This window comes from Apodemus sylvaticus, chromosome 5 (assembly GCF_947179515.1).
Source record: "Apodemus sylvaticus chromosome 5, mApoSyl1.1, whole genome shotgun sequence".
In the NCBI taxonomy this organism is placed as follows: Eukaryota; Metazoa; Chordata; class Mammalia; order Rodentia; family Muridae; genus Apodemus; species Apodemus sylvaticus.
In genome coordinates, this window is record NC_067476.1 from 46,654,916 (window position 1) to 46,681,291 (window position 26,376).

General features: G+C 35.0%; 1 protein-coding gene across 4 annotated transcripts in view; it reads right to left on the minus strand.

Annotated features, from left to right (window-relative positions):
- The window catches only part of Scn9a (sodium voltage-gated channel alpha subunit 9), an 81,146-nt gene that overhangs the window by 19,212 nt on the left and 35,558 nt on the right, over window positions 1-26,376 (minus strand). For all 4 annotated transcript variants that reach the window (XM_052181149.1, XM_052181151.1, XM_052181152.1 and 1 more), the window contains 5 exons: window positions 25,845-26,018; window positions 24,790-25,146; window positions 19,623-20,099; window positions 8,486-8,603; window positions 533-687 (listed from right to left, as the gene is read on the minus strand). In XM_052181149.1, coding sequence (XP_052037109.1) covers window positions 533-687; window positions 8,486-8,603; window positions 19,623-20,099; window positions 24,790-25,146; window positions 25,845-26,018 — 1,281 coding nt within the window. The remainder of the gene's footprint in view (window positions 1-532; window positions 688-8,485; window positions 8,604-19,622; window positions 20,100-24,789; window positions 25,147-25,844; window positions 26,019-26,376) is intronic.

Sequence of the window (26,376 nt, forward strand, 5' to 3'; positions counted from 1 at the left end):
CAAATAGGAAAAGAAGAGGTCAAAGAATCTCAATTTGCAGCAGATGCTTTGATTCTATAGCTAACTAAGCTTATTCTACTACAAAACTCTCAAAGTTGATAAGCACTTCAAATAACATGGCAGAGTACAAAACTAACACACAATGATCAATAGCTGGAGAGATGACTCAGAGGTTAAGAGCATACTGCTCTTGCAGAAGACCTGCATTTGGCTCACAGCATCCACGGTGGGTGACTCACACTGGGTGACTCCAGTTCCGATGGTGAATCAGATGACTCTTCCTGGCACCTGTGGGTGGCTTTTGCACCTTCACATGCATGCTCATGCACATGCAACACAATGATTAAAAGCTAAATAAAATAAATCTTAAGACAGTTGGCTTTTTTTCGACAACAATGCTGAGAAAGAAATCAGAATGAACCATATTTATGCTAGCCTAAGGATTAATTTTCAGCAATGTTTGCCATACTTTCCTTTCCTTTTGTGTATGTAAAGATATTAATTTATAGAATCCAGTTATCAGCTCACTTACCAGAGCTCCGCTACTGAGCAGGATCATGAGAACAATAAAGCTTTCAAACCAGCTGTGTTCTACTATCCTGTAGCAGGTCTTCCTGATGGTCCACCAAACTTTGCCTTTCCCGGAGTCTACATTAACTTGGCAGCATGGAAATCTCCGCACACAACCTGACAAGAAGAAGAACACACAAAGTGTAGAACACCTTGACACTCAGAGTAAAAGCTTAGAATACATCATTTAGGGACAACCTTCTCCCACATTACATCATTTTCCTTTTTCCTAATGCTGCAAGACCTTCTTTCATTGGTCTAATTTTGATGGCATTCTTTTAGTACCCATCAATTATCTTTAACACAATATATTATCATGTGTAATTTTCTAATTTCTTCTACACCATTTAAATTATTTAATGAGGAAATGAATGAATGGAACAATTGTAACACGAAGGCAAAATAATTTTAAGGCTTTCTTCACTGATAGAGAATTTAACTGGACATACTTCTACTCCCGAATTTAAAACTTTTGGAGGGACTGAAAGGGTGGTTCAGTTGGTAGAGTGTTCACCAAGCAAGCAGGAGGCTATGTTTGGTCTCCAGAACTGCATACAATCACGCAGGGAAGGTGAATCTGCACACCTGACATCCAAGCAGGAGAATCAGCAGTTCCGAGATACCCTTGGTAGTATATGGAATTTGATGGAATAAATGCAAACACAAGATAAAATGTTTTGGCAACAGTATAGTATTCTCAATAATATTGGAAAAAGAAATGGAAAGTGTTGACATTAAGATAAAAAGGCAAATGTTATTAGGGAATGTCAATAAATGACTGCAATCTGCTCTAAGTTTGAAAGATTTGAATGGGGACTCATATTTAAACTATCTTGCTATGAAAAACTAAGGGAAATTTTATTTTAAATGTTTATGCTTATTCATTCATTTTTACACCAACTATTTTAGTGTGTCTTTGTATATAGCTTCATCTCCACAGAGAATTGGCTTTTGATTTTAATTCGGTTAAATAGGCTCAGATATTAATGAAATAAATGGATAAAACAATTAAAATATCAGATATGTAGAGGTCATTTTGGAAGAATGGAAGAAATCCATATAACCTGGTTTGTATATTAAAAAGAGTTGGGAAGAGGTTTCCTGGAAGAGACAGAGCCTGAAATGAACCAATATATCAGTAGTAGAAAGAGTTTGATTTCAGAAAATGCCAGAGTTTAGAAGGAGATCCATTGCAAAAGTGCAATAAAGAATGACATTTGTGGGAATTACAAAAGTTCTTAGAGGTGAGTGTGAGAGATATGGTGAAAGAACTTAGATTACGAAGCAATTTCATTTTGCCTTAAAAAAATTAGATCATATAGATCAAGGTTGAGGAGTAAGTGATAGTTATAAGGAAGGAATTTTATAGGCAATTTCACTAGATACTGTCAATAGTATAAGAGTATACTATTGTATATGAGAGTGAAGGTCATAAAAATATGACCTGCTCTGAGGGATGATGAGTTAGAGATTAAAACTTCTAAATGTTGGTATATGGTAAATGTTTGAGGTCAGAATCTGAAGGTCAGAGGGAAAATGTGGGACAGAAATTAGGATAAGTATACCAGAGGTCAGGACCATTTCATGAAATCCCACAAACAAAGTATTGAAGAATGATTCACATTTAGAACATGTTTGTGATAATACCACTAGAGGATTGGGGACAAGATAATTGTTGTGCTAGAACTATTCTGGTTCATAAAAAGTCCCTGGAAAACTTTCAGCAACTTTTTAAATGCTTTGTTTAAAGTTGCCATTATGAGAGATTAAGGGAACTAAATATAGAATTCTTTCTAAATAGACAGAGTTAATAATCTATCCCTTCCTAATTATCATCCTTTATCTCATACTCTTGAGGCTGCATTTTGGCTGTTTTTTTGAATGGTTGATCATATTATGCTCCTTGGCTTCAGTATATCATACACTAAGCAAGGTCACAGCAATGGTGTGAACATGGATGGCACAAAGCCTTTACATAGTGAAAACCATCATAGGTAATTTGTGGGGACTTGATATGTGTGTGTGTGTGTGTATGTGTGTGTGTGTGTATGTGTGTAATAAAATGATGGAGGGAATGTTAATGAAGTAGATAAACAGTAAGACTATGTTGTGTTTATGGCTAGCAGAAGCCATTGAGAAATGTTTTCTCCTTACTCAATCTCCATTATGTGGTTATTAAAAATTGCTCAAATCATTACTGTAGGAATAAAATCATGTTTGTTCCAGTAACTAATATAAATGAAGACACTGACTGGCCCTCATGAATTGCATTTACTCATCAACTATAATTATAGGCAGTTGGCAAAATTCTATAATAGCATTCTGGAAGACACAGTTGCATATGTAGATTGTGTGTGGCAAGGAAGTTACATATAATAATATATGTATTACATATAATTGTTGATTCTGCACATATTAAGATCAGAAATTCTTATACTAAAATGCTGTGTGCAAGCATACTTTTTTTTCCCTCGTGGACAAGTAGTTGCTATGCGTTGACATGGCAGGAGGGGTAAGCAGTGTTCATGGAAAGCCAAGAGGCTACAGGAAAGTAGAAGTGATGGATAGGCAAACTGAAATGTGAACACAAGGGGCCAGAAAGGTCATCATTGCAAATTTTTAAAATTTATTAAAATGTTCAAATTGATTAAAAAAAGCTCAACCAGAATTACTTTTAAAAAGAGGATTGTCAGAGGAGAAATGAACTTTGGTCAAGAATGTGCTGCCTGACATGCAATTTTGCTCATCTTAAAAATTAAAGAAATATTTTCATGACTGTGGAAAGGAAAACAAATTGCACTGTAATTAGAAAAGCAAGGAAAGTTTTGTCTGATCCAAAGCCTCGTGGCCACTGCCCCTAGGGTGGATCACACCATGGAGAATTTCTCTTACTTGATGCAGGAGTGCTCAGTCGCCAGCCTGCTGTTCGTGCAATCCCCAGGGATTAACAAGGTTATCATACCTTCTCTGTAGAAGGACTATTAATTAAATGCAAACACAACAATATCTCTAAACAGTCTAATAAGTCCCCGTGGGTCAGGTCTTTGTCTTCTGGGTGGGTTCATTAGTTTGCTTTTGTGATACATTACATAAAGTCTAGGTTGGGTTTCATCATGTTAAAGCAATGATCCCCAATAGCAAGGAAACTATCTAAAGACAGATTACTCTAGAACACTACATCATGATCAATATAATCAATATAAAACTGATTAGGAAAATAGACTTTTAATTCTATAAGTGTTTACGTGATCTAAAACAAACGTTTTGTTCATAATTTCCTTTCAAAACAAAGAAAATAAGAGACTGAATGGAATTGTTTACTCCATTACTAATATGACAATTGGTTATTAGTTATTAGTTATTTATACAAAAAGTTGATGAACTCAGAATATTTTAAAGAGAAGATAAAGTGGCTCTGCCTACTAACTTAACTGAAATCCCATAATTAAAAAAAAAAAAACAACAAAAAAAACCCCCTGAGGTTTCTTTTAAACTCAGATTCTGGGGATATAAATTCCAAAAAAAAATGTAATACAATAGAACCATAATTATGTCATAGCCATAATTAATTGCTTTGCCATACTCATAATTTGTTAATTTTTAAGACATTAAGGACAATGCAGACCATCGTGAGACCTATGGGAGGAGTATGAAATCTTGAATTATAAATCCATGATTAGAATTAAAGAAAAATGTAGCTAAGAGAGGAGAAAGTGAACCAAAAAAGAAGACAAATGACTGTTGGTAAAATTTGTCACCAAGAAACAGAGAAGATTCAATGGCTTTATGGTAAAGGACAGAAAAAAATCATCCATATTGTTTGAAAGCACCACTCTCATTTAGCTTTATGTTGCTTTGGTTTTTCTGTTGACCTTCTCAAAAGAAGACTTCCTGTGGGTCAAGTTCCCTCTGAACTGCCACTGGTTCTACCTCAGCTCTTGTAGGTTCATCATGAATTTGTGAAAATTGGTTTCCAGCAAAAGTTGACATGTTTTCTATTTCCTTTTCTGGGAAAATACACTTCTCAAATTTTCAGGTGGAGCAGTCTGTTTCTGGTTTCTGGGTTCCTATCTTTCATCCCCTATTTTCTCTCCTCACTCCTGGTCATCAGCTTATCCTTCCAGCTTACCATAAAAGTAGTCAGAATTTCATAGTCTCACCATTACCAACTCTACTACATTAGGCTAAGGCCCTATTAACTCCCTCATCTGGATTTCCTCAGGGAGCCCCCAAGAAATCATCATGATTCTGACAATTGTTGCCTACTGTTCTCATTTGAGAAGCTGAAAGGCTTCATAATTAGATTATCATTATCCTTCAAAGCACTTATATTCCTTTTCTGTCAGTCTTTTCAATATATACTGGTACTTAGATTTTCTTCAAATGTTAGCAAAGGGCTTCTGTTGACCCATCAAAAAATACTGATTCTTCATTTATTTGCACAGCCCTCTTAACCTCATTCCAGTCTCGATCAAAGGCATTCAGGAGTCATGCTATTTACAGGACAGGTGCCTAGCCCTTTCTTAGTATTAATTTTTCCCTTTTGATTTATCTACATGTTGCTCTTTAGTTATATAAAGGGTGTTGTTTTCCCCAACTCTATGATATTACAGTGCCAAGAAGTGGCAATGATGCACAGCAAACATTTCCTAATTGTTTATTGATTGAATAAGTGGTTCAGAGGCTGGGCACATTAGGTTCCCTGTTTGTTACATCAAGCTTCATATCAAAACAGGTTCTGACAGCAGTATAGAACACCCAGTGAAACACATTCCATGATATGACTTAGATATATATCTTCTCTTAGTCAACTTTCACTGGTCCAAATCCAGTTGGCTTGAAAATGTGATTCCATTACATTATTTCTACAATGGGTCTAAATTTAGAAATTATTAATAGTTTCAGAATAAACACAGAAGTATTCTCCATGATGTTTTTGTCCCTCAATGTCTTCCAGCTGCCTGACAGAATAAGTGCATTAAGTATTATCTACCTAACCTTAAGAGAATTCCACGGCTTTGCTCACAACACTAATCCCTACATACAACATTTATAGATAGTTTGTAAGGCTCCTTTGCTTCTCATATAAAATAAATTTGATGTATATCTAAAGAAAATAAAAATATCATTGTAGTCTAGATATCTTTATTTTACAGTCATTTTCCTAATGTGTGAGTGTCTTAGGAGTCTTCTTTAAAAGACAGTAGTAAAGCCTGAAAGGAAGTCAGTGATTTCTAAAAGGAACTTTAGTGTAGGTAATCCAATGAGTAGACTGTGAGTCAGGGGCACTGGTGTTGGCACAGTTTCCATATAGGATTGTTAAAATAGTTGAAAATATTTTAGAAAAGTGAAAGAAAAGAAGACAAGAATCATACTAACTAATTCATAAGACATGTCATTTCAGAACGTCACAATTTACATGAGAGGCATGTCAGTGCTACTTTGTTTTAAATCAAAAATGTCAGGTTTTAACCATATGCTTCCTCAGTCTGGCATGGCTGTCCTCTGAGAGGCCCTTCCTGCAGCTGACTGAGACAGAAGCAGATACTTACACCCACCCATTGGGCTGGTCAGGTTGAATTAGGGGAAGGATTGAAGTAGCTGAAGGGGAGGGAGACCCCAGAGGACGACCAGCAGTCTCAACCATGACAAGCCTCAGGAAGCAACAATGAAAGATGAGTTGATTAAAACTCAGGTCTACCAGGATCAAAATTTGGGCTGTATATTATTAGACCATACTGTTGCCTGACCCTCAGTTTGTGATTTTACTTAGATGGTATAAGACTTATTTAGATATCACTGCATACTTTCCAAAGACACTATCATTTTTTTTTAAATTTGAATGACATCCCTGGCAAATTCTAAGAATGCTATGAAGCTTAGGGGGGCAGAAAGTGAAAAGGAGTAAGAGGCTTCTTGTTAGAAAGAAATGGTTAACTGTCATCCTATTATATTGTTTAAAAAAATCTATTTTCAGTAAAAGAAAAACAGGAAAAGAAGGCAAACAGACAGCCTAAATGTAGCAGGATTTCCATAAGAAGCAAGAAAATTCTGGTTCTGATTCAATTGCTCAAGAAATCCCCAAATTTTATCATGCTGTAGAATCTCCGCAGACTTGGGTCAACATCTATGTTTCTGTGAACTAGAGATTGAAATAGATTTAGGCTTCAAAGAAGTTTGCTGGTAGTAACATGATGTTATAAAATGAATTAAAAACCGGATGAGGATACAGATATGTAAGGAAAGGAACATAAACTTTCACGCATGCATATATTAAACTTTAAAACTTTATTATTAAAAAATTGTGAATAAGTAACAATATAAACCATCAGAATTAAACTGACTCAAAGTTTGTACAACTCATCTCCTGTACAGATAGGTGTTCAGAAGGGAAGCTGTGGAGTTTCTCACTAAATTTTATACTTTCAGTATTGAATATATTTTATGTCTTATTCACCACCAAAAGCAAAAAGAAAATGACAGTAGAATTAAACCTAGGAAAGCTTTAATTTTCTTTCCTCTTTCCTGCATCCACAGTTCTTCCTCTTCACTCTATGCTTAGTTCTTCTTGTGCTCTATATTAATGTTATACTGTCTCCACAGACTCATTTCTTTACATTTATCCATATATTACTGGCTAGATTCTACTCATGCTAGAGAATAAGCAGTTCTTTTGTCATTCTTCAACTGGATAAACTTAGTTAATATTAAATTAAAGGCTAATCCATTTTTTCTGGATTTAAAATTGGTTTTAAATTTTTCTTTAGAGTTGAGTGAGTAGTATTCATGTGTGTGTGTGTGTGTGTACATGTGTACGTGTGCTACACTTGGGATATTTCAAGCAATATCTGATATGACAAGAAGGCTCTTGCTAAGCAGATTTATTTCTTGAATGTGGGGTCAAGGATACATATATTAACATGTATTGATACCTAGGATATTATCAGGGATAATAGTATAAAATGCTCACACAAGTCATGGTTCAAACCTTTTTGGCTTTAAGAATACTATTTCAGTATGACATTACTGATGGGATGCACATAACATGGTTATTTTAAGAAACAGAAAAAGGTTTTATAATTTTCAGAGAAGTAGAGGAGAAACTGTGGAATGCTATGTGTCCTATGAATATAGGGTAGGAATGAATTTTGAGACATGACAGTCAACCAGATAAAATGATTCACCATGTCTTAATGAATCATTCTAATATTTAAAAGAAAGAATATCCTTACAACACCTGTCCCATTATATTGTATCCCAAAGACTTGCCTAGGTTTTATGTCAGATTGACACAAGCTAGAGTCCTCTAAAAGGAGACAACATCAACTGAGAAAATACCTCTACAATATTGAAGAATATTGAAAATGCATGGAGCATTTTCTTAATTAGTGATTGATGTGAAGGAACCCAGGCCATTGTGGGTGGTGCCATTCCTGGATAGTGGTCCTAGGTTCTATAAGAAAGCAAGCTGGACCAAGTAACAGGAACAACCCACTAAGCAGCTCTCCTCCATGGCCTCTGCATCAGCTACTGGTCACTCACCTCTGTGTTCTTACCCTGACTTCCTCCAGTGGTGGATTATGATACAGAATTCTAAGCTAAAATATTTCCTCCTTTGATTTACACTTGGTCATTTTGTTTCATCAGAGCAATAGAAACCTAACACACCTAGGAATAAGAGGTAAGGCTTCAAAGTGAGTAGTATTAAGATCCTATACTTGTAAAGAGTTCTACAGCAAAATACACTGACATTGGAAATTACTGTCAATAGATGTCAGACATATGGGGGCACTTAAATAGCGTGCTGTGCTTGGAAGAATAGCAAGCTCTCCTTTGGCAAATAGTTCCCAGATAACATGTACTAAGACAAACCCCAAAGCATTAGTGAATGAGAGAGCTTCAGTTTACCGCTTACCATCTGTAAAACAGGCTTCAGGCTCATCTGCATTGACAGGCTCAGCTTCTGCCTCCTCTTCTCCTGGTAGAGGGTTATCGACTGTGCTGCACTCTGAAGAACTTGACCGATTCCGTCTCTAAAAAGAAATTCACCACCAACATCACATAAGCTATTTAGTGAATGATAGGATGACATTCAAACTTCATTGAACGACTAGTCATGCAAAGTGTCATGAAAGATGTTTAACAGGACAATGGCCGTAAAAACATAGAAACACATTGAGGTCAAGTTTCCCTATGGTATATCCATAGTTGATCTTTCTATCTATACATCCTGCAAAAAATAATTTATTTCATAATGGTGGCAATTAAACATTTGGACAAAGCTTTCAAGAAGAAGCATTTTATGTTAACTACAATTTGGGAAATTATTGGCCACACTTATTATTGTATTATGTTTAATGTCAACTTATAAAAGTTATTCTTTGGGGATAACTGACCTCTGGGGAACATTAATATGCAAGTGTCAGGCTGTCAATACTGCATGACTTAAAGTCATGACTTAAAGTTGATAGAATCCCGAAAAAGATTTTAAGTACTTGGGATTTTAAAAAAAGTATACAATAATATCCAAATAGGTTCTATTTACTTTTACAACAGAATAGATAGCAGGATAGTATAGATAGAAAGTCTTTAAACAAGACGAATATTAAACATAAACTTGTATTGGCATCCACATGTTAAAGACCATACCAGCACCGCCCATTTTAATCTCAAAGTTTACTTCATGGAAAAGAAGATCATAAAGTATCATTTTTCAAGGGGAAAAGGGGAAGGCTACTTAAGAAGCATCACATGCAAGTGCTAGAACAGAAATTCAATGGAACTGAACACTGCAGGCTCACGTTATGAGAGCAACGGGCTCATCGTTATGATCATTGAGCTGATCATAATGCAGACAAGTTCCCTTCACAAACTTTATGATCAAGTAGTACGTCTGTATGCATACACACATACACGGAGGATTTCAGATACAGTACATACAGTCACTGTAGCAAAACTCAGCCAAATACCTAATATTGGTTTGCAGAGCGTAGAGCATCACACCAATCGAAGGATTCATTTCCCATCCTCATTTGCTAAACGACACATGTATATGGAAAGCTACAACTTATCATAACAATGCTTCACTTATTAAGATTACAATTTAAGTTTTGGAGAATATTTTAAGCAAGAGTGGGTGCTAAAATAAAAAATACTCATTTTTCAATGATTATTGGTCAATAAATTTGTATTACTAGCACAGGCTTAATCTAAAGTATTAGCTTTTTAGATGGATTTTGAGGTTCTTTTTACAAGTACTAAAGTGAGCACTCCAGGTTGCACTATCATGCATCACATATCAGTCAGGGCAGCATAGGAATTTTGTACAGATGGAATATTAGTTAAGTCCTTTTAAGAACCCGAGGGAAGATTTAGAGACACCTTATTTAATGAATTCCTCAGTAGATGTTATTCTAATCAGGTGAAGGCTTTCATTATTAATATAAGTATTAAAGGGCATCAGTATACAATTACATTTCAAAGTTGTAGAAAGTGGTTAAATTAGTCTAAAATACCTTTAAAAGAGAAATATGAATTAGTGAAAGCATATTTAGTAGCACTATATTGGGCTTGCTGAGGTGTTGGGAGAGGGGAAAACAAGACCAGGATATACTGTATAAAATTAATTTCATAAAAATAAAAAGAACATTAGTAGAGACTTTATCCCGCATTATACTGAACATTTTGTAGGAGGTAAAACTTCAATACGAACACTAGTATGCAAATAGTACTTCTCAGAAGACACTGAAAATGGTTATAGTTTATATCGTAGTAATTCTCCAAAACAAAATTTTTGTACTACATATAACACATTACAATTATCTGATGCTCTTAGTTTTATGCTTCAAAGCTGCAGTGAACTATCACCAAGGAACCAAAGACAAGACCAAAATTCTATGGAGAGGACATTAACCTTGGGCCTCTGTGATAGAAATCCAGGCCTCCATTTACACACAAAGCAGTGGGAGAAGGGTCTGACAACAGGGCAACAAAGCACTTCTTTTGTTAAGTCAAAACTTTAACAACAGTGTTGTCAGAACAGTTTCCCTTCAGCTGGCAGAAACTTTTAAAGGAAATGAGTCTCCTTTGGATTTTGACAGACTATTAAAAGGCTAAATAGTGTCGGCATATTTACATTGCAGCACTGAGCCTACTGAGGGGTTGGCAGACGGGAAACCATGATCAGACTGTAAACAGTATTAATAAAGATTTATCCCAAGTTACATTATTAGCAAATACAACGTATTGTGAGTTTATACAGTGTCTCTTTCTATTAAAAGCTTTTTTTACAGATATTGAATTTTTTCATTCATTCAGTACGCTGAAATTTTTTTGATCTAGAATTTTTTATTGAAAAAGGAAGTAAAAAATTTTATGATAAAGTTGAAGATTTACATGGAAAATATTTCTGACAAAATTGAAGAGATATATAGAAAAACACATTAAAACTGGTAATTTTCATGGAAAATTAGAGTAAGATGGTAGACCAGAAGCATTGCTAAATTATTTGAAAAAGGAAGTAGAAACATTTTATGATAGAATTGAAGATTTTCATGGAAAATATTTCTGATAAAATTGTAGCAAAATATAGAATAATATGTTAAAATTGAAGATTATTATGGAAAATTACAGATAAAATTGTAGGCATGAAAATATTCCTAAATTGATTGAGAGTGGAATTACAAACATTTTCTGATAAAATTGAAGATTTACTTGGAAAATATCTCTGATAAAATTGAAGAAAAATATAGAAAAACACATTAAGATTGACTATTTCATAGAAAAATTATACAGATAAAATGGTAGGCATAAAAATATTCCTAAGTTGATTGAGTTTGGCTCAGAAACAAGAATTACACAGTATTATTGTTCACTGAAATAAAAATTACTGTGGTCTCTCACATGAATTATAATTAATTATATTTAATTATTTAATTGATCATAATTATTCGTGTAAGAAATAAAATTATTGTAGTCAATATTTAACTTTACAATGAATGCATTATTTGTTCACCTATTAATTATGTATGTTATATAAAAATGCATATATGTAATGTATGTGGTCTAGAAATAGAGTTTTTTCCTAATCTATTAAGCTTTTGTAAACTTTAACACTTCATACAAAAAAAAACTCCTTTAGGTGGAAAAGGTAAAGGCATCACAAAAGTGTTGTCTTAAAGTAATATTCACCTAATGACTACAGCGAGAACCTCTAACCTTAAATTTGTTTTATTTATATCATCCCAACCTCGTTTTGTTTTCCATAAATTTATAATTATTTTCTTTTATACTATTTTCACTTCTTAAAGTTTTCTTTGTAGTTAGATATGAAAATGAATCAAATGTTAGCAATTTACTATTAAGATATTTTATTTTAATATCAGAAGAATGATATACCTCACCAATCATTTATTTGTTTGCAACCGAAATACCTTTTATTTAAAAGATGGAGAGAACACAGAATCAGTGTCTTCTCACTAACCATGAAATGCGACAGTGTGCCAGAGTTTGCCTCCCTTTTTTAAAACTATGACTTTGTCTGTAAGTGCATTTTAATCGTATTTCCTTTATTTCGGAAATAATGCAGAGGAAAAGAGTAAAGTTCAGAAGGATCAAAGAACATGCCAAAGGATACTTTGGCATTCTTTCAGCTCTTAAGGCTTTTCCTAGCTGTAGTTCCTCAGCTTCCTGCAGCCCTCAATACCTGGAATGATCTGGGGTGTGCCTCCTGTGCTGAGTGAAGTAATTTCTTTATCTCATTCAGGTTTAGGACTGTTAGTTGTCTGATCACCAAAGATTATTTGGTGATCTCAAGATTATTTTAAGCTGTTGCCACAGTTAAAAATACTATAGACACTCTTGAACAATAGAAAAATCAATAGAATCATCCTCTCTAGATGTTCACATCCTTTGTACTAGCTCAGAACATTTTTAATATTTCAATATCTCAAAATGTTGCTTTACTTTTTAATTAAGAGCAACTAAAACTCCTGTTCATTTACTAATGAGGGGGTAAGGATACATTTTTCTTTTATTATTTTCTTTTCTAATTTTCCTCATTCTTTACTGTCAGAAAGCCTGGTTAGCATGCCAAGGACAGCCTTGTACTCAGTGTTAATGCTTGGTAGTAATAACTTGCTCAGTCAGTGAGTTATTGGCATATAGTTTTAGATGCTAAAAAAATAATGAGCGCAACCTCATCCATTGACAAGAAAACACAAGATACAGAGATAACTTTACTGAATCCTTAATTTCCTAAGCATCCAGGAGGCTTCATTCCCTTATCCAAGTGATAGAGTCACATGGTAAGACTTTGGCTAAAAACATGGAGAGACAAAGGTAACATTTGGAAATATAAGAAGTTTGAAGGTAGCATTTTTGTTGTTGTTTGTTTAAATCCTGCCGTGTAACCTTAGAGCTTTATTCTAACTGAAATGGAAGGGGCATTCCTTAATAAGGTTTTCAAGGTTTCTGTGTGCTCTCATAAAATGACCAGGATAGTAACTGCTAGGAAATATTCCAAAGCTTTTAGTAAACATTATCACAACCAATACCTGTTGAAAAATCCAAGTCAGTTAACAAGGATTTAGTAATGCAAACAGGGAGACAGAGAGTGTGTCCAAGTGTAGATTCAAAGCCCCAAGTTCATAATTTAAAAATAAATGAAAAGTAAAAATATAATCTGTATATTTTCATAATGCCATCATCTCCCTAAGTAGAGATCAGGAGGGGAAGATTCTAAAGACTGGAATAAACACCAGTTTTCTCAACATGTGAATTTCTAGTATTGAACAATGTACAATACAAAGTTTTCATGTGAGAAAATGTCTTTTAACCTTTGTATAGCAGCGACTATCAAAGAACCATAGTCTAAATCACAATCACTTTTAAAAACTGAAAGGCTCAGCTTATGCTCTCTCAGAATTTTAAATCTCATATGTGTTGTGTCTGTATTTGAGGATGTTGGTGCAGTGCTTACAGAGGCTAGAAGAGGACAGTGAATCCTTCAAGTAGGAGTTACAGGCAGTTGTGGGAAACCTGACATGGGTGCGAGGAACTGAGCAGAGATCCAGCTCCTCTCCGGGCCCAGGAATATTGTTTCCTGATATATACTGCGTCTTTTTGAGCACTAGTTTGGCAAGAAATTTATGAATTCATAATATATTCATATAAGTATACTTCACATATAGTAACATGAATATATTATGTACATATAAATATGTGTAACTACATGTAATATACATATAAAAATTTCTATAATATTGCAGGCTTTAATTTATTTATTTAAGGGACATTGGATATATGTGCACTTTTCTTTATGATTTCCTTGCAGGATATTTATTACACTGTGAAATGGGTTTAGTCAAGATCATTGCATTCAAACCACTAACAACTGAAAAAGGAATATTCCTTTTTTAAACTGTTAACAATAACTTCATGTGCACAGAACACTGAAACAACAGGAAAAGTTGTCGCTGTTGTTGTTGTTGATTTTTTCTTTTCCTTAGTGTTGTTGCCCCTGGGGTGTAACTGTTTCAGCATAACATTTTGTTTTCCTCATTGTATAATGGACAACAAATACAAACATTTTGACAATGACAGAGAAAGTCAAACTATGAACTGGATTATAAAATAAGGCAAGAGTTTTAGGCAGTCTTCCTTAGTTCTTCAAAGACTATAATACAATTAATAGACATTACTTCATATCAGAGAGTTTTACCTATGTTTTAGAAATATTTGGTTAAGCAGCCTACATTATTCATAATTGTAGCACGTGTCTGTAGCATAATTAAATAAAGCTGCAGCGGTCACTTATTTTCACTGAACACTACAAGGACAGGGAATTCTGTGTAGAACCTACTCTCATCAGTGAGTGATATCACTTCTGGGATTAAATGAAACATTTCAAATACATTTTTATTGGTAGGCATAGCTTATTAACATTACCTTGATGGTATTTACTATGAATAAACATGCCTGAGATTTTAATTGCTTATAAAATAAAGTAATATCATTGCTAAATCATTTCAAAATTATGAAAAATCTAGACTTGGAAGTTGAGTACATTGGCTCTGCTCTTACTTTCTTAGATATGTACGAAAGCAGCCAATGCTGTCTTAATTTCTGCCCTGTGAAATCAAAGCTGGAAATAAAACGAGCCTCTCCAACTATGATTTTACTGTTTATATATAAAATATTCCTCCCACTAAGTTTGGGCGAGATTAAATTGTTAAAGCAGAAAGTGGTTTTTATTTGAAATATGATTTCGAAGTATTTTCTACTGTATCTTACTTTTATAATCCATCTGAAAACATTCTATAGGTCATGCATTTGAAATCAGTTCAGAACATGAAAGCTATACCAAGAGAGTAATCAGGAAAGTCACAATAAAAGAAAGAAAAGGAAAACAACCGATGGAATAGCCCCAGTGACATGCTGTGAAGTCGATTCATCGATGGAACAATCATGTTTTTTTTCTACTTTCTTGCAATGGGTCAGGCAGAGAGACTTTGTAGCTGAACAGCATGCAAGACACTGAAGAAAAATTATATATGTATGATGTTTAGGTAACCTGTGTAAAAGTGGTCACAAGTGTCTCTGCGTAGTTAGAGCACAGAGTTGTGTCCTGTGGCGTTCCACTGTGTTTTACCCCTGCAGAGGTGAGAAGGTTAGGTTCTGAAGCTGAGAAAGGTAATGTGAGGAAACCGTCAACTGTGACTCAAAGTCTGCAAGATCTTCTACCTGCAAGTAGGAACTAAGCATCTGTGTGAAATACATGCTATGCATTTAACATTAGGTAATACATTTGGAATACATTAAAAATAGACTATCATTCAAGTAGACTTAAAGAATAATTACCTAGTTTTATAATCTCATTTTTCAGCAAGTAAACATGTACACTATCCTGTACTAAGCAATTTTCATGTTTATCCTCTAATACAATCAATATTTTAAAAATATATCATAAACAGTGTGGGGTGGGTGAGAGAAACAATATAATTTAAGAAAAAATACTCAATATAAACCTTTCTCAATTTACATTCAGTTGTCATGTTTAATTAAATTCAAGAGTTTAAACATCACAGTAGAAAAGCAGCTCTTCCAAATCTATCAAAGCATAAAGAGTACAAAATTATTATTTAGATATTCCAGACCAATGTTTTGTTACCCAATAAAGATAGAATGAGTTTTCTAAGATTTTCTGGATCCAATCTGAGCAACAGAAATGATCCAAGTAGAATTCTCTAGAGAAGTGATTGATTTTAGGAAACTAATTCACGAAAGGCAGGGTCAAAGAACAGTAACCTCCAGTAGGAACTAACAGAGAATGAAATTTGGCCAGTCAAGAGCACTTCTGGTGAATATGATACTTTACAAAGTTCAATACTAAGTGAAAATATAAACTGCCCTGTAATGAAAGGATGAGGGGGGAAAATCAAAGCATAGTCTTTGATACAGACTTAATAACAGTGAAAAAATTCAAGTACATGGATATAAAATATTTAACTTTGATTATTGTACACATTTAAATAAAAATTTATCAAATCAAAATGAATGCATTTTATATTGGCTTTTCTTCAGAGATGAAGGCTTTCAGACTTAAATACTGAGAAGGAGAATGAGTGGAGGGATAAATGAGTGAAATTACTTAAGAGATATGAAGGCATGGTGGTTGGCTTGTGATTTTCTTCTGTTGTACAGAAAATTTTCTTCTGTGTGTCAGAGTTTGGCTCAAGGGCTGCCTCTTCCAACCTTAAGGCTTATGTATCTTATTTTGGAGAACCCCAATGGGACACGTTAGGCTCCTGTTCTAGAATGTGCTTACCCTGCCTGTGTTGCAATGGTGTGCATACTTATCTCACTTGTAAATAGTCAGGTTAAAATTATTTCAATATTTTCATCAATTACTACTTAGTATTTATCTTTAAAGTACATGAACAGTTGGTGTCAAATTGGCAATCATGTGTTGAAAAGGGTCAAAATATTTAAGGAATATGAAAGGAAATAATATACCTGTCTCAATGCTGGGAACATATAGAAAATAGGAATCTATGCTCTCTGTCCATGAATGGAATAAATGGGTAAAATGATTATAATTAGTTGCATAATTCTTAGGCAATTAGAATAAATATAGTACTTGTAGAGTAAAGGTTCCTCTCAATTCATTTTCTTTTTCCTTTATGTTATACTGTATTATATAAATGATTATGGTGGTACAGTCTAAGTTAGTAAATCAGAATTAAGGATTCATCTTGGAATTAGAGTGTAATAAGAGACTTCCAATGAATCAGCGAATGCCAATTCCCATTGGAACAGAATATTTGATTCTAAATTTCACTCTGCAGGGGGGTAGCATAAGGTCATTTCCATTTCTATTTACTGTTTTGGCTTTCTATGGCATATAGGACTGTGGTATAGATTTGGCATCCAGAAACATCTACAACAAACATTATTTATTTATTTATTTATTTATTTATTTTTTAGTTTTTTAGAGTCTCAGTCACCTATGCATATGGACATCATATCTACTATCTGTGATGAAGAGGAATGTGCACCAGATGAACCAGATTGATTAGTGTATTCATTTTCCTCCTCTCTGCCACTGCCACTGCCTCTGCCTCTGCCTCTGCCTCTGCCTCTGCCTCTCCCCAGCCCTCTCTCTTCGCATCTACCTTTCAGGTTTTATCATATGACTCTCTTTTCTATGGGTGCTGAAGTAGTGTAGATGCTGTTGAGTGATGTTCAGATCCCCTTTTTGGTGCGCCACTCAGTGATCCTGCTGCCAAAGGCTGAGCTCCTCTGCATAAAGCGCTGTGTCAGAAGTGATCTGCCTTGCTCAGTGTTATGTTCCTTCTCCTGGAAGGCAGAGTGGAGTCTGCATGCTGTTAAGTCTCTGGAACTGGCTAGACCTCCTTTTTTTAAGTTAAGACTACTCCAAGAACTATGCTAGCACTGGAGATTCTGTAGGAGCAGGTGAGTTGGATGTTACAAATGCAGCAGCCTAACATGCCCTCTAATACTGAGGCATTTCTCACATCTTGTAGCTGTTAGGTGTTTCCAGAGAACACTCTCCATCAGATCTCCCCATAGCTATCTCTATATGAATGTCTCCAGTGATTTACACAATAACCCATACATGATTCTGACCTTTCTTCAATGTTGACTCCTCTTTTTCCCTGTAAACTTGTATTTTCTGATACACACCACTCAGCTGCATTTGGATGTCCCAAATGTTTAGTCTATTAATTACCTAATTCTAGAAATGTAGCTGCTTTTTGTATATTTCAATGCTATAAGTATACATCCATCCTTCTAAGTCAAACGCATTTACATAGAATGTATCTACCCCTCCCCTGAAAAACATAAAACCATGTTTAGTCACCCTTTTGATGTGTCTTTATTTGGAATAGTCCTTGACAACATATAATTTGTTTAAGATGAGGTTAAAACTGTGGGTTAAAGAATCCCCCTGCATGTTAGTAGGCAAGTTCAAATGGCTTTGGTTGACTTTCCTGTCTAATAAATTTCTTTCACAACTAGGATTTTAGACTTACTCTCAAGAGTATTTGTCTTTGAGGCAATCGAAACTTCATAACTTTTCTTGTTATTAGGAGAACACTTGAGTTATTGAGTTAATTTCCTTTACCATATGAGATTAAACTTAGAGATATGCTACTAAAGTTATATTTATGGAATTGGGTTGTCTGTAAGCTGATATTAGTAATTTTTATATTAATTTTCTATGTGAAAGATTTAAAATATAGAAAGGTATTTCTTCCTGACATGGTCACTAGGTTGGATTTTTTACTTAGTTATATACATTCATAATATGTTTATTTAATCATGTTTATATATATATAATCAAATTGCCCATTATTATGCCATGTCTGATTATACATTGACTATAAATTCATTGATGGCAAGTCTTAATAGGTTTAAACAGATCAATGATACTTGATAAATGTATCCAATAATTTCTAGTATGAATAAAATCAGAACATTATACATATATCACATAAAATCATTTCTAAATAATAGTGATGCATTATGGTTATTATATTTGACAGAAATTAAATATAGCTCAGTACATACATTGATTTGCTTAAACATACATAGACTGAGGTAGGAAGAGAAGACACAAATGTGTTTTTAAAGTTTCTATCCTGAGTTCATAGTACCATTTAATGTATCCCAAAGTTTATCATAAAATTAAATTTAAATCTAAATAATAAATCAAGAGAAGAATAAAATCATGTAGGCCTAAAAATTAGATGATTTTCTGTCAACTAGAGGAACAATTGGGAAAGACTTAATATGTAAAGTGTTTGGAGAATTTTGCATACAATCACATAATCTGTGATTTAGGTGCTAATGACTTTACAGAAGGATATCAAATTTAAGTCTTAAAGATTTATTCAGGATTTTGTCCACAGAAAGAAATCTCAAGCAAGGTCTCACAGATAGAAAGTATTTGTGGCATAGAAGGAAAGCTACTGGTATTAGGGAAAGATTGGCAGGAAAGCAGAGGAAACACTGGTGGGCAAAGCTGTCTGGGTCTCCAGTGTGAAGCTGTACATGTAGTGCACACTTCCAGAGACTCTGGAAGCCATGCATGACTCCGTCATGGGAAGCACTTGATTAGGAATGAAATGAAGTTAGATTAACTTAAACACATAGAGTAGATGTAAAATTATCTTTAATGCACCATGTAGATGAAAAATGGGGGCAGAGGGATTAGTTGGAATTGGCAAGGAGTGAGTGTAAGGTAAGGGTGGTGGAGATGACAAGTGAATTCAACAGGACAGAGATGAAGTCTGTTTAACTGCAGCACCGGAGACAAGAAAGAGATGGAGGGTGGGAAGATCCCATTGTTTACATAGGGTTACATCAATTATTAAGAAAACCTTATCCTAACATTCAGCAAGGTGTTTGAAATGGCACCCACCATCTCTTCCTTAGCATGGCCAATGTTAGACCTGAGGTACCAGACGTCTCATGCGCTGGTTCATCTACAGGTTATTAGAGCAACAATATATGCAAAGTGATCTTACCTCTTTGCTGTAATCACTATCTGAGTCACTGCTAAGCTCTTCTGTGTTCATATTCTCCAAATCAGACTCCCCAGGTGCAATGGGCACTGTCACTGTGAGGCTGGGATTATGAATAAAGGACTGGTAATCATTTTCATCCGTAAAGCTTTTGTCTAGACTGCTGCCATAACCACTGATCTTATCCTTTTCTTTGAGGAAATTGTGATCTTTGCTCATCTCCGCAAGGGTACGGTTTGAGATATAGTTTTCTCTTTTTTGGTTGGGATCTGCTGTTCGTTTTGTGTCCTTGGAGCCCTTCGGCTTCTTGGAAAATGATTTTAGAATGAATTCACGCAGGGTCTGTTTCACATAATTGATTCCTCTTTTAATTCTGGCCACTGCAATCTGGAGGTTGTTTGCGTCGGTGTCTTCTTCAATTGCTGTAAGATTGTCAGAACTAAAGGAACTCAGTAATAAAGCCAGAAACAGGTTCAGGACCTATAAGAGGGTGGGTGGGAGAGGGAGAACAGGGGCGTGGGAAACACAAAGAAGCATACTTTTCAGAATTACAGGTCACGATGCAAACTTACAATGACAAAAAGACAAAACACTTTTCATGGGCAGGTCAAAACAGGTCAGAGGGAGCACAATCCCTCTCCACATATAGACATAGAAACTTGGACAGCAGAGGGCAAGGAATCCTCATGGTGAGTTGCCCTGAAGAGTAAGGATTTGTCCTACACCATTGTTATCATGCCATTGATCACTCCATTTTTGTTCTCTAAAGTGAGCCTGCTAAATTCCCTTTAAGGATTCTCAAAGGTTCTCTTAAGTCACCTATAATTACTGCTGCTTTTACTTTCACAGGAAACCAAGAGTTCAAGAAAATTAAACTACTGTCATTGTGCTGACCATTCCGGGTTAATTTAAGCACATTGAACATAAGTCATGCAAGACAATAAAACTGATTAGCTGCCTTTATTGTGTATCACTTAATTTCCAGAAGAAGTGGCCAAAGAGGTCAGGGAAATTCGTACTCTTGAAGCAATGTCTTAATTGAAACCAAAGCCAATTATGCATTTCCTTTGTAAATTAAGGATCCAGGTTAATTTCAGATGCTAAGATTATCACAGAGGGCAGAAGACATATAAATTGTATGTATATGTAAATGTTTTACATGAGAGCCACAAACGTAACTGATCTATGGTTAAATATAGGTGTCTTCATGCCCAACTTGTCTTACTTCATATTTCTACGTAGGCTGAGGGCCTGGATGGATTTAAGGAGGAAAGGAGAGGGGTATAGCTTAGATGTGTTTTCTGCTTCCTGGCTGAAATCCCATAAGCTGCTAGACTCTACCATACTCTCTTTGCCATGATACACTGAAACTTGGATGGAAGCCAAATCAATCTTCATTCCTTTAGATGCTATATCAGGTATTTGTTACAGTGATGAAAAGTCAGACTAACAGGGAATCACAGAGAGCAAAGTTGGTCGTTGCTAAGGAATTTTAGGTACTTTTAAGTTGTTGCTTTTTTAGTATGTTATTAAGAATGAATCTCTGTGTTTTTAATAAGAATGCTGATGAAACACCCCAAAGATTTGCTTCAAATTAATAGTTTATTCACTAGATTCAACTGATAAAATTCTTTATCATACTTTGCTTTTGGTAGACATCACTTCTTCAATGAGAATAGATATTGAGATAATGTATTTCTCTTTGAAAATGATGAGAACTGATACACACACATATATATTTAGTGGATATTAAAAGTGAAAACAAAGTCAATTACATATAATTTCTACTAACGCATTAGGAAGGAAAATAAGAACTTATGAAAACAATTGATTTATAAAGTCCAATTTGAAGACAACAGTTTTCGTCATTTTTCTACCACAGACTAGAACGGACTAAAATCTGTTTCTCAACCTTGTGGGTTTTAATGATTTCAATAACTGGAAATAAACTGACATAAGGAATAAGTACGAGTTTCTTTCTTATGGGTGTGTGTGTGTGTCCATGTGTGTGCGCGCATGGATGATATCTGTGTCTGTGTTCTCCTCTAGCACTTTCATATTTGTGCTATTATTAGTCAGGGCCTCTCACTCACCATATCTGGATTGGTGATAGACTGACAGCCAGTAAGCCATAGTGATCTTCCTGTCTCTACTCCTATAATGTCAGGCTTACAATGCTTTTTAAGTGGCTTCTGGGAACTGAAATCGGATCCTTTGCTTACACCGAAGGCACTCTCATCCACTTATCCATATCTCAAGCCCCATGAGAAAATTTGAAAACATTAGATCAGTTAAGTATAAACCTTAATGTGAAGGTCCGTATTAGAAACAGATTTTTATGCTTCTCCCATGTGAAACTTATATTGACAGTAGTTCCTTGCTACTTAAGAGTTGATGATCAACTTTGTCAATTGAAGTTTGTTTTTCCTTTCCAAGGTCTGATTACTTATATGTTAATCTGACAGATTTGTTTCTTGACTGTACTCATACTTAGAAGTAGAAACTCTCAACGAGGACAGGACAGCCTATGTCTCTTGGCAATTTTTTTCTGCGATATTACGTTGGCTTCCTTCATTATCTTGGCCAAAAGTTTAGCATAGTTCACAGCCTCTTTCTTGCAGTTCTTAGTGTATATTTTTTGAAGAGCAATACATTGGTGCTTGTGTCCCAGGCCACATGAAGTAACAAGGCATTGAATCTTGTGTGCTCTTGTTCTTTTTATTCAGGGGCTTTCTGACAATATATTGATGGGCTTTTTTTTTTTTTTGGAAGAGAGAGAGGAGGAAGGAAAGAGAGACAGACAGAGATAATAAAAAAGCTTTCAATTCTGCTAGCTCTTTTGTGGTCTAATAGTATCTGTCAGTTCAGGGATATGTTACCTCTCTCTCTCTCTCTCTCTCTCTCTCTCTCTCTCTCTCTCTCTCTCTCTCTCTCTCCTCTCTCTGTCTCTCTCTCCACTTCCTCTTCTTCCCCCTCCTTCTCTTCTTCGAACAATAACCAAGTTGAGAACACTCAGATTGTCATTCAGAATGTATCTGGGAACAGGTTTGCACTTTCTCTCTCTAGTTTCCGTCATCTGTAAAATACAGTGCTCTTTACTCAACAGTAAGCATACTCTGCCATAGATCAAACCACCTGATCTCATGGGAAAGCCTTGTTTGTCCTCCCCACCATTGATTTGGACTCCATAACCCTTTCACTCTTCACCTGGAGTACCAGCAAATACTTCCGTGTCCATATACTGCGTATAGAAAGTATGGCGTCTATATTTATTATTAACTTCAATGAGTTTCTGACAGCGGGTGTCTTGGAAGAAGGCACCATGAAAAAGAGCCAAACTTCTGTTCTTGTTTACTATATTGGATCAATACTTTGTGACTGAAATGTGAGTTATTCTTAGTTAGTTCCATGTAGACTCAAAGCTTACTTACAGTTTACTATCAATCTATTTTTTTTTCTCAAAGGAAAACATTCCTCTCAGATTTGTTCTCATACCTAAACATTACATTGTGTTTCTTCAAAAACTTCCTTCAAAGCTTTCCAAGAGTATGCTTAGAACTTCTCATTCTTTACTACAAGAAGAACAGTTTCTTTAACATCACTAACTAAATTCATCACTTTTTGATTGCCTGATAATTTCTCTCCATCATTTTTCTTGGTCCCAACATACCACTAGCATATAGAAGACAAGGACTACATCACTTCATCTGTATGCTTTAACTTACAAAATTTTGACATAAAATAGAGAAGCTAAATCAAGTTTGCTAGCAATATGCGTAAGTTAAGTTCTTTAACTAAACACAGCATTGCATTCTTGTAATCCCATCTCACAGGAGACTGAGGCAGGAGGATCATGAATTTGAGACCAAAAGAAAACCATATGTCTTTTTGCATATTAGAAGGATTTGTTAACCTATATCACACTAGAAAATGTATTATCACTACATGAATGTGATAAGAAATTATAAAATAGCAAGGCATGATCATTAGTTTATGCAGCAAAGATAAAGAATTATCATTGTATAATAAACTTTACACAATTTTCCCTCTTCTTATTTAGAGTGTGATTTAATGAATGTAGATTTCTGTTCTAATCTCTAATTTTCATTCTTTAATAGAAGCTACAGCGGCAAAAATATCTGGTAACTTTTTCTGAAGCCAGTGGTAGTGAATATACTTACCTTATGGTTCGCAAGTGATTTGATGTCCAATGGACCACTACTGGGACAAACCAGGATAGTGGATTTGTAAAGCAAGTTGAATGGCTCATAGAAGAATATTTTATCTAATTTTCTCTTTTCTGAAAGCTTGGGAGATTTTCCCAACCAGTAGAAACAAGCAAACTTGTTTCTTCGAAAAAACAAGCAATCAGAAGCCTAGGAAACACTAATTGGAAGTACAAGGAGATTGATATTTGAAAGATATGCTATAAGCTAGTTGGTAGTAAATTTTTCTGTAAAGGGCCATATAACAAATAACTGGTACATTATAGCATATGGGGCATATAAACAGTTGCTGTCTTTGAACACAGGGCATAAATGCAGCCATAGGTAAAATGCAAATGAGTGAATGTGTCCATTTTTCTATAAAGCTTACAGTTTACTATCATGTGGACACTAACTTTTGAATCTTTTTACATGTCACAAATATTCTCCATTTATTTTAGTCATTGTAAACCATGGAAATCCTTTGTAACTCAGAAAGTCATACAGAGGCAAGGACTAAAATGAATTTGACCCACTTGCTAGTTTCATGAATATAAGGACCTGTAACCAGTGTTCTCATTTGGCCTGCTCCATTAGTGTTTAATCATTAATTTAATCATGCATTGTTCACCACCATAGTTTCATATCTAATGATGGGTCATGCTTTAAGAGGTTTGAAAGCCACAGATTTAATTCACGAACTCTAGGATGTAATTTTGAAAAATAGAAATACAAGTTTTCTGGCCAAGTAGATTAAAGATATTATTTTGTTTTTAAAATAAAGGGAGATCTGGTGGGGATGGGGGGGTGAGGGCATCCTCTTGGAGATGGGGGAATAATAATAATAATACTAATAACAATAATAATGAAAAAGAAAGAAAAATAAAATAAAGTTAATTTTAAAATTAAACAATAACATCGGGAAATGTAATAGAAATTTAAATATATGAAAATCTCTTACTTACCACAAGGTTCCCAATCACCATGACCATCATGTAAACAATAAGACACATGGTCTGGCCGGCGACCTCCATGCAGTCCCACATGGTCTCTATCCACTCTCCACACAGCACACGGAACACGATCAGGAAGGAGTGGAAGAAGTCGTTCATGTGCCAGCGCGGCAGCTTACAGTCCTGGTTGATCTTGCAGACACACTCCTTGTAGCTCTTTCCAAACAGCTGCATGCCGACCACAGCAAAAATGAAGACGATGATGGCCAACACCAGCGTCAGGTTGCCCAGTGCGCCCACCGAGTTGCCGATGATCTTAATGAGCATATTCAGTGTGGGCCAGGATTTTGCCAACTTGAAGACTCGCAGCTACAAACAAAGTTTCCAGTTAGTCATGAAAGTTTTCAGTGTTTCCACTCTTGATTTTTGTTTTAAGTTTGCAGTATACCTCACATTCTATTACCATTGTGTAGCTAAAGACAGCATTTTGCTTTTGTTGGTCTTTTGATATTACTGTTGATTTCATAACAGCCACTATAATGACAACACCTATTTTGAAGAAAGTGTGTACTTTTAGTTGAGGATTCTGATTGCAACTTATCTGCATGCTAGGAGTGCTTTTAAAATTGGTAGCTAAACCTTAATTTTACTTTTTACTACATTTAATATTTTTACAGTGCATCGTTATTTGGAAGACAATTATTTAAACTTTAATTATTAAGACTGTTAAGCTATGGGCATATGATGCATAAAGTTTTAAAAATTATAATCTTGCTATAAAATACGTTATTATATATTGAATTAAAAGTGTTTCTATCATATTAGAATATAACTTAAAATAGAATTGGACATAGTTTCAAGTTCCCAATTAACTATGTGGTTACAACACTTTAAGTGCATTTGTAAATGAATGGACTTTATTTACTAGATATTAGACTTGTTATTGTCTTCCATTCAACTTCTAAAAGCTTTAAATAATAATAATATAGAGTACAAAAAAGAAACCCCAAACAAATCTGGCACCCCTTCACTATAAGAATAGAACAGTATCTTTAGCTTCTATTTACCAATCTGAATGACCGCAGGACTGATAATCCTTCCACATCTGCTAGGAAAAGCTCTACCAAACTCAAGGTCACAATCAGGCTGTCAAATATATTCCACCCTACTTGGAAATATTCATAGGGATCCATGGCTATTAACTTCAGAACCATTTCAGCTGCGAAGATCCCTGTAAAGATCTAATGAAACACAACATCTTTCTGTTAATGGAAAGAACAGAGACAACTTGATGGTCACAGTGACTATCAACTTGGTAGTGGCTATGTGCCACAAAATGTGCTATGTATACTTCAAAGATGTCCATTGTCTCAATTCTTCCTATGAGCAAGGTAGTTTTCATATGAGCATTGAAAGCCTAAAAAAGCTTTAGTTATCATTTCAGTCTTCAGTATCAGAGACAATGCTTAAAAAATCTCTTTTTTAAAATTTTCTATATTCTTTGTTTACATTCCGAATGCTTTCCCCTTTCCCGGTTCTCCCCTCCTCATCGGTCTCATAAGCCCTCTTCCCTCCGCCCATTTCCCAATCACCCCCACC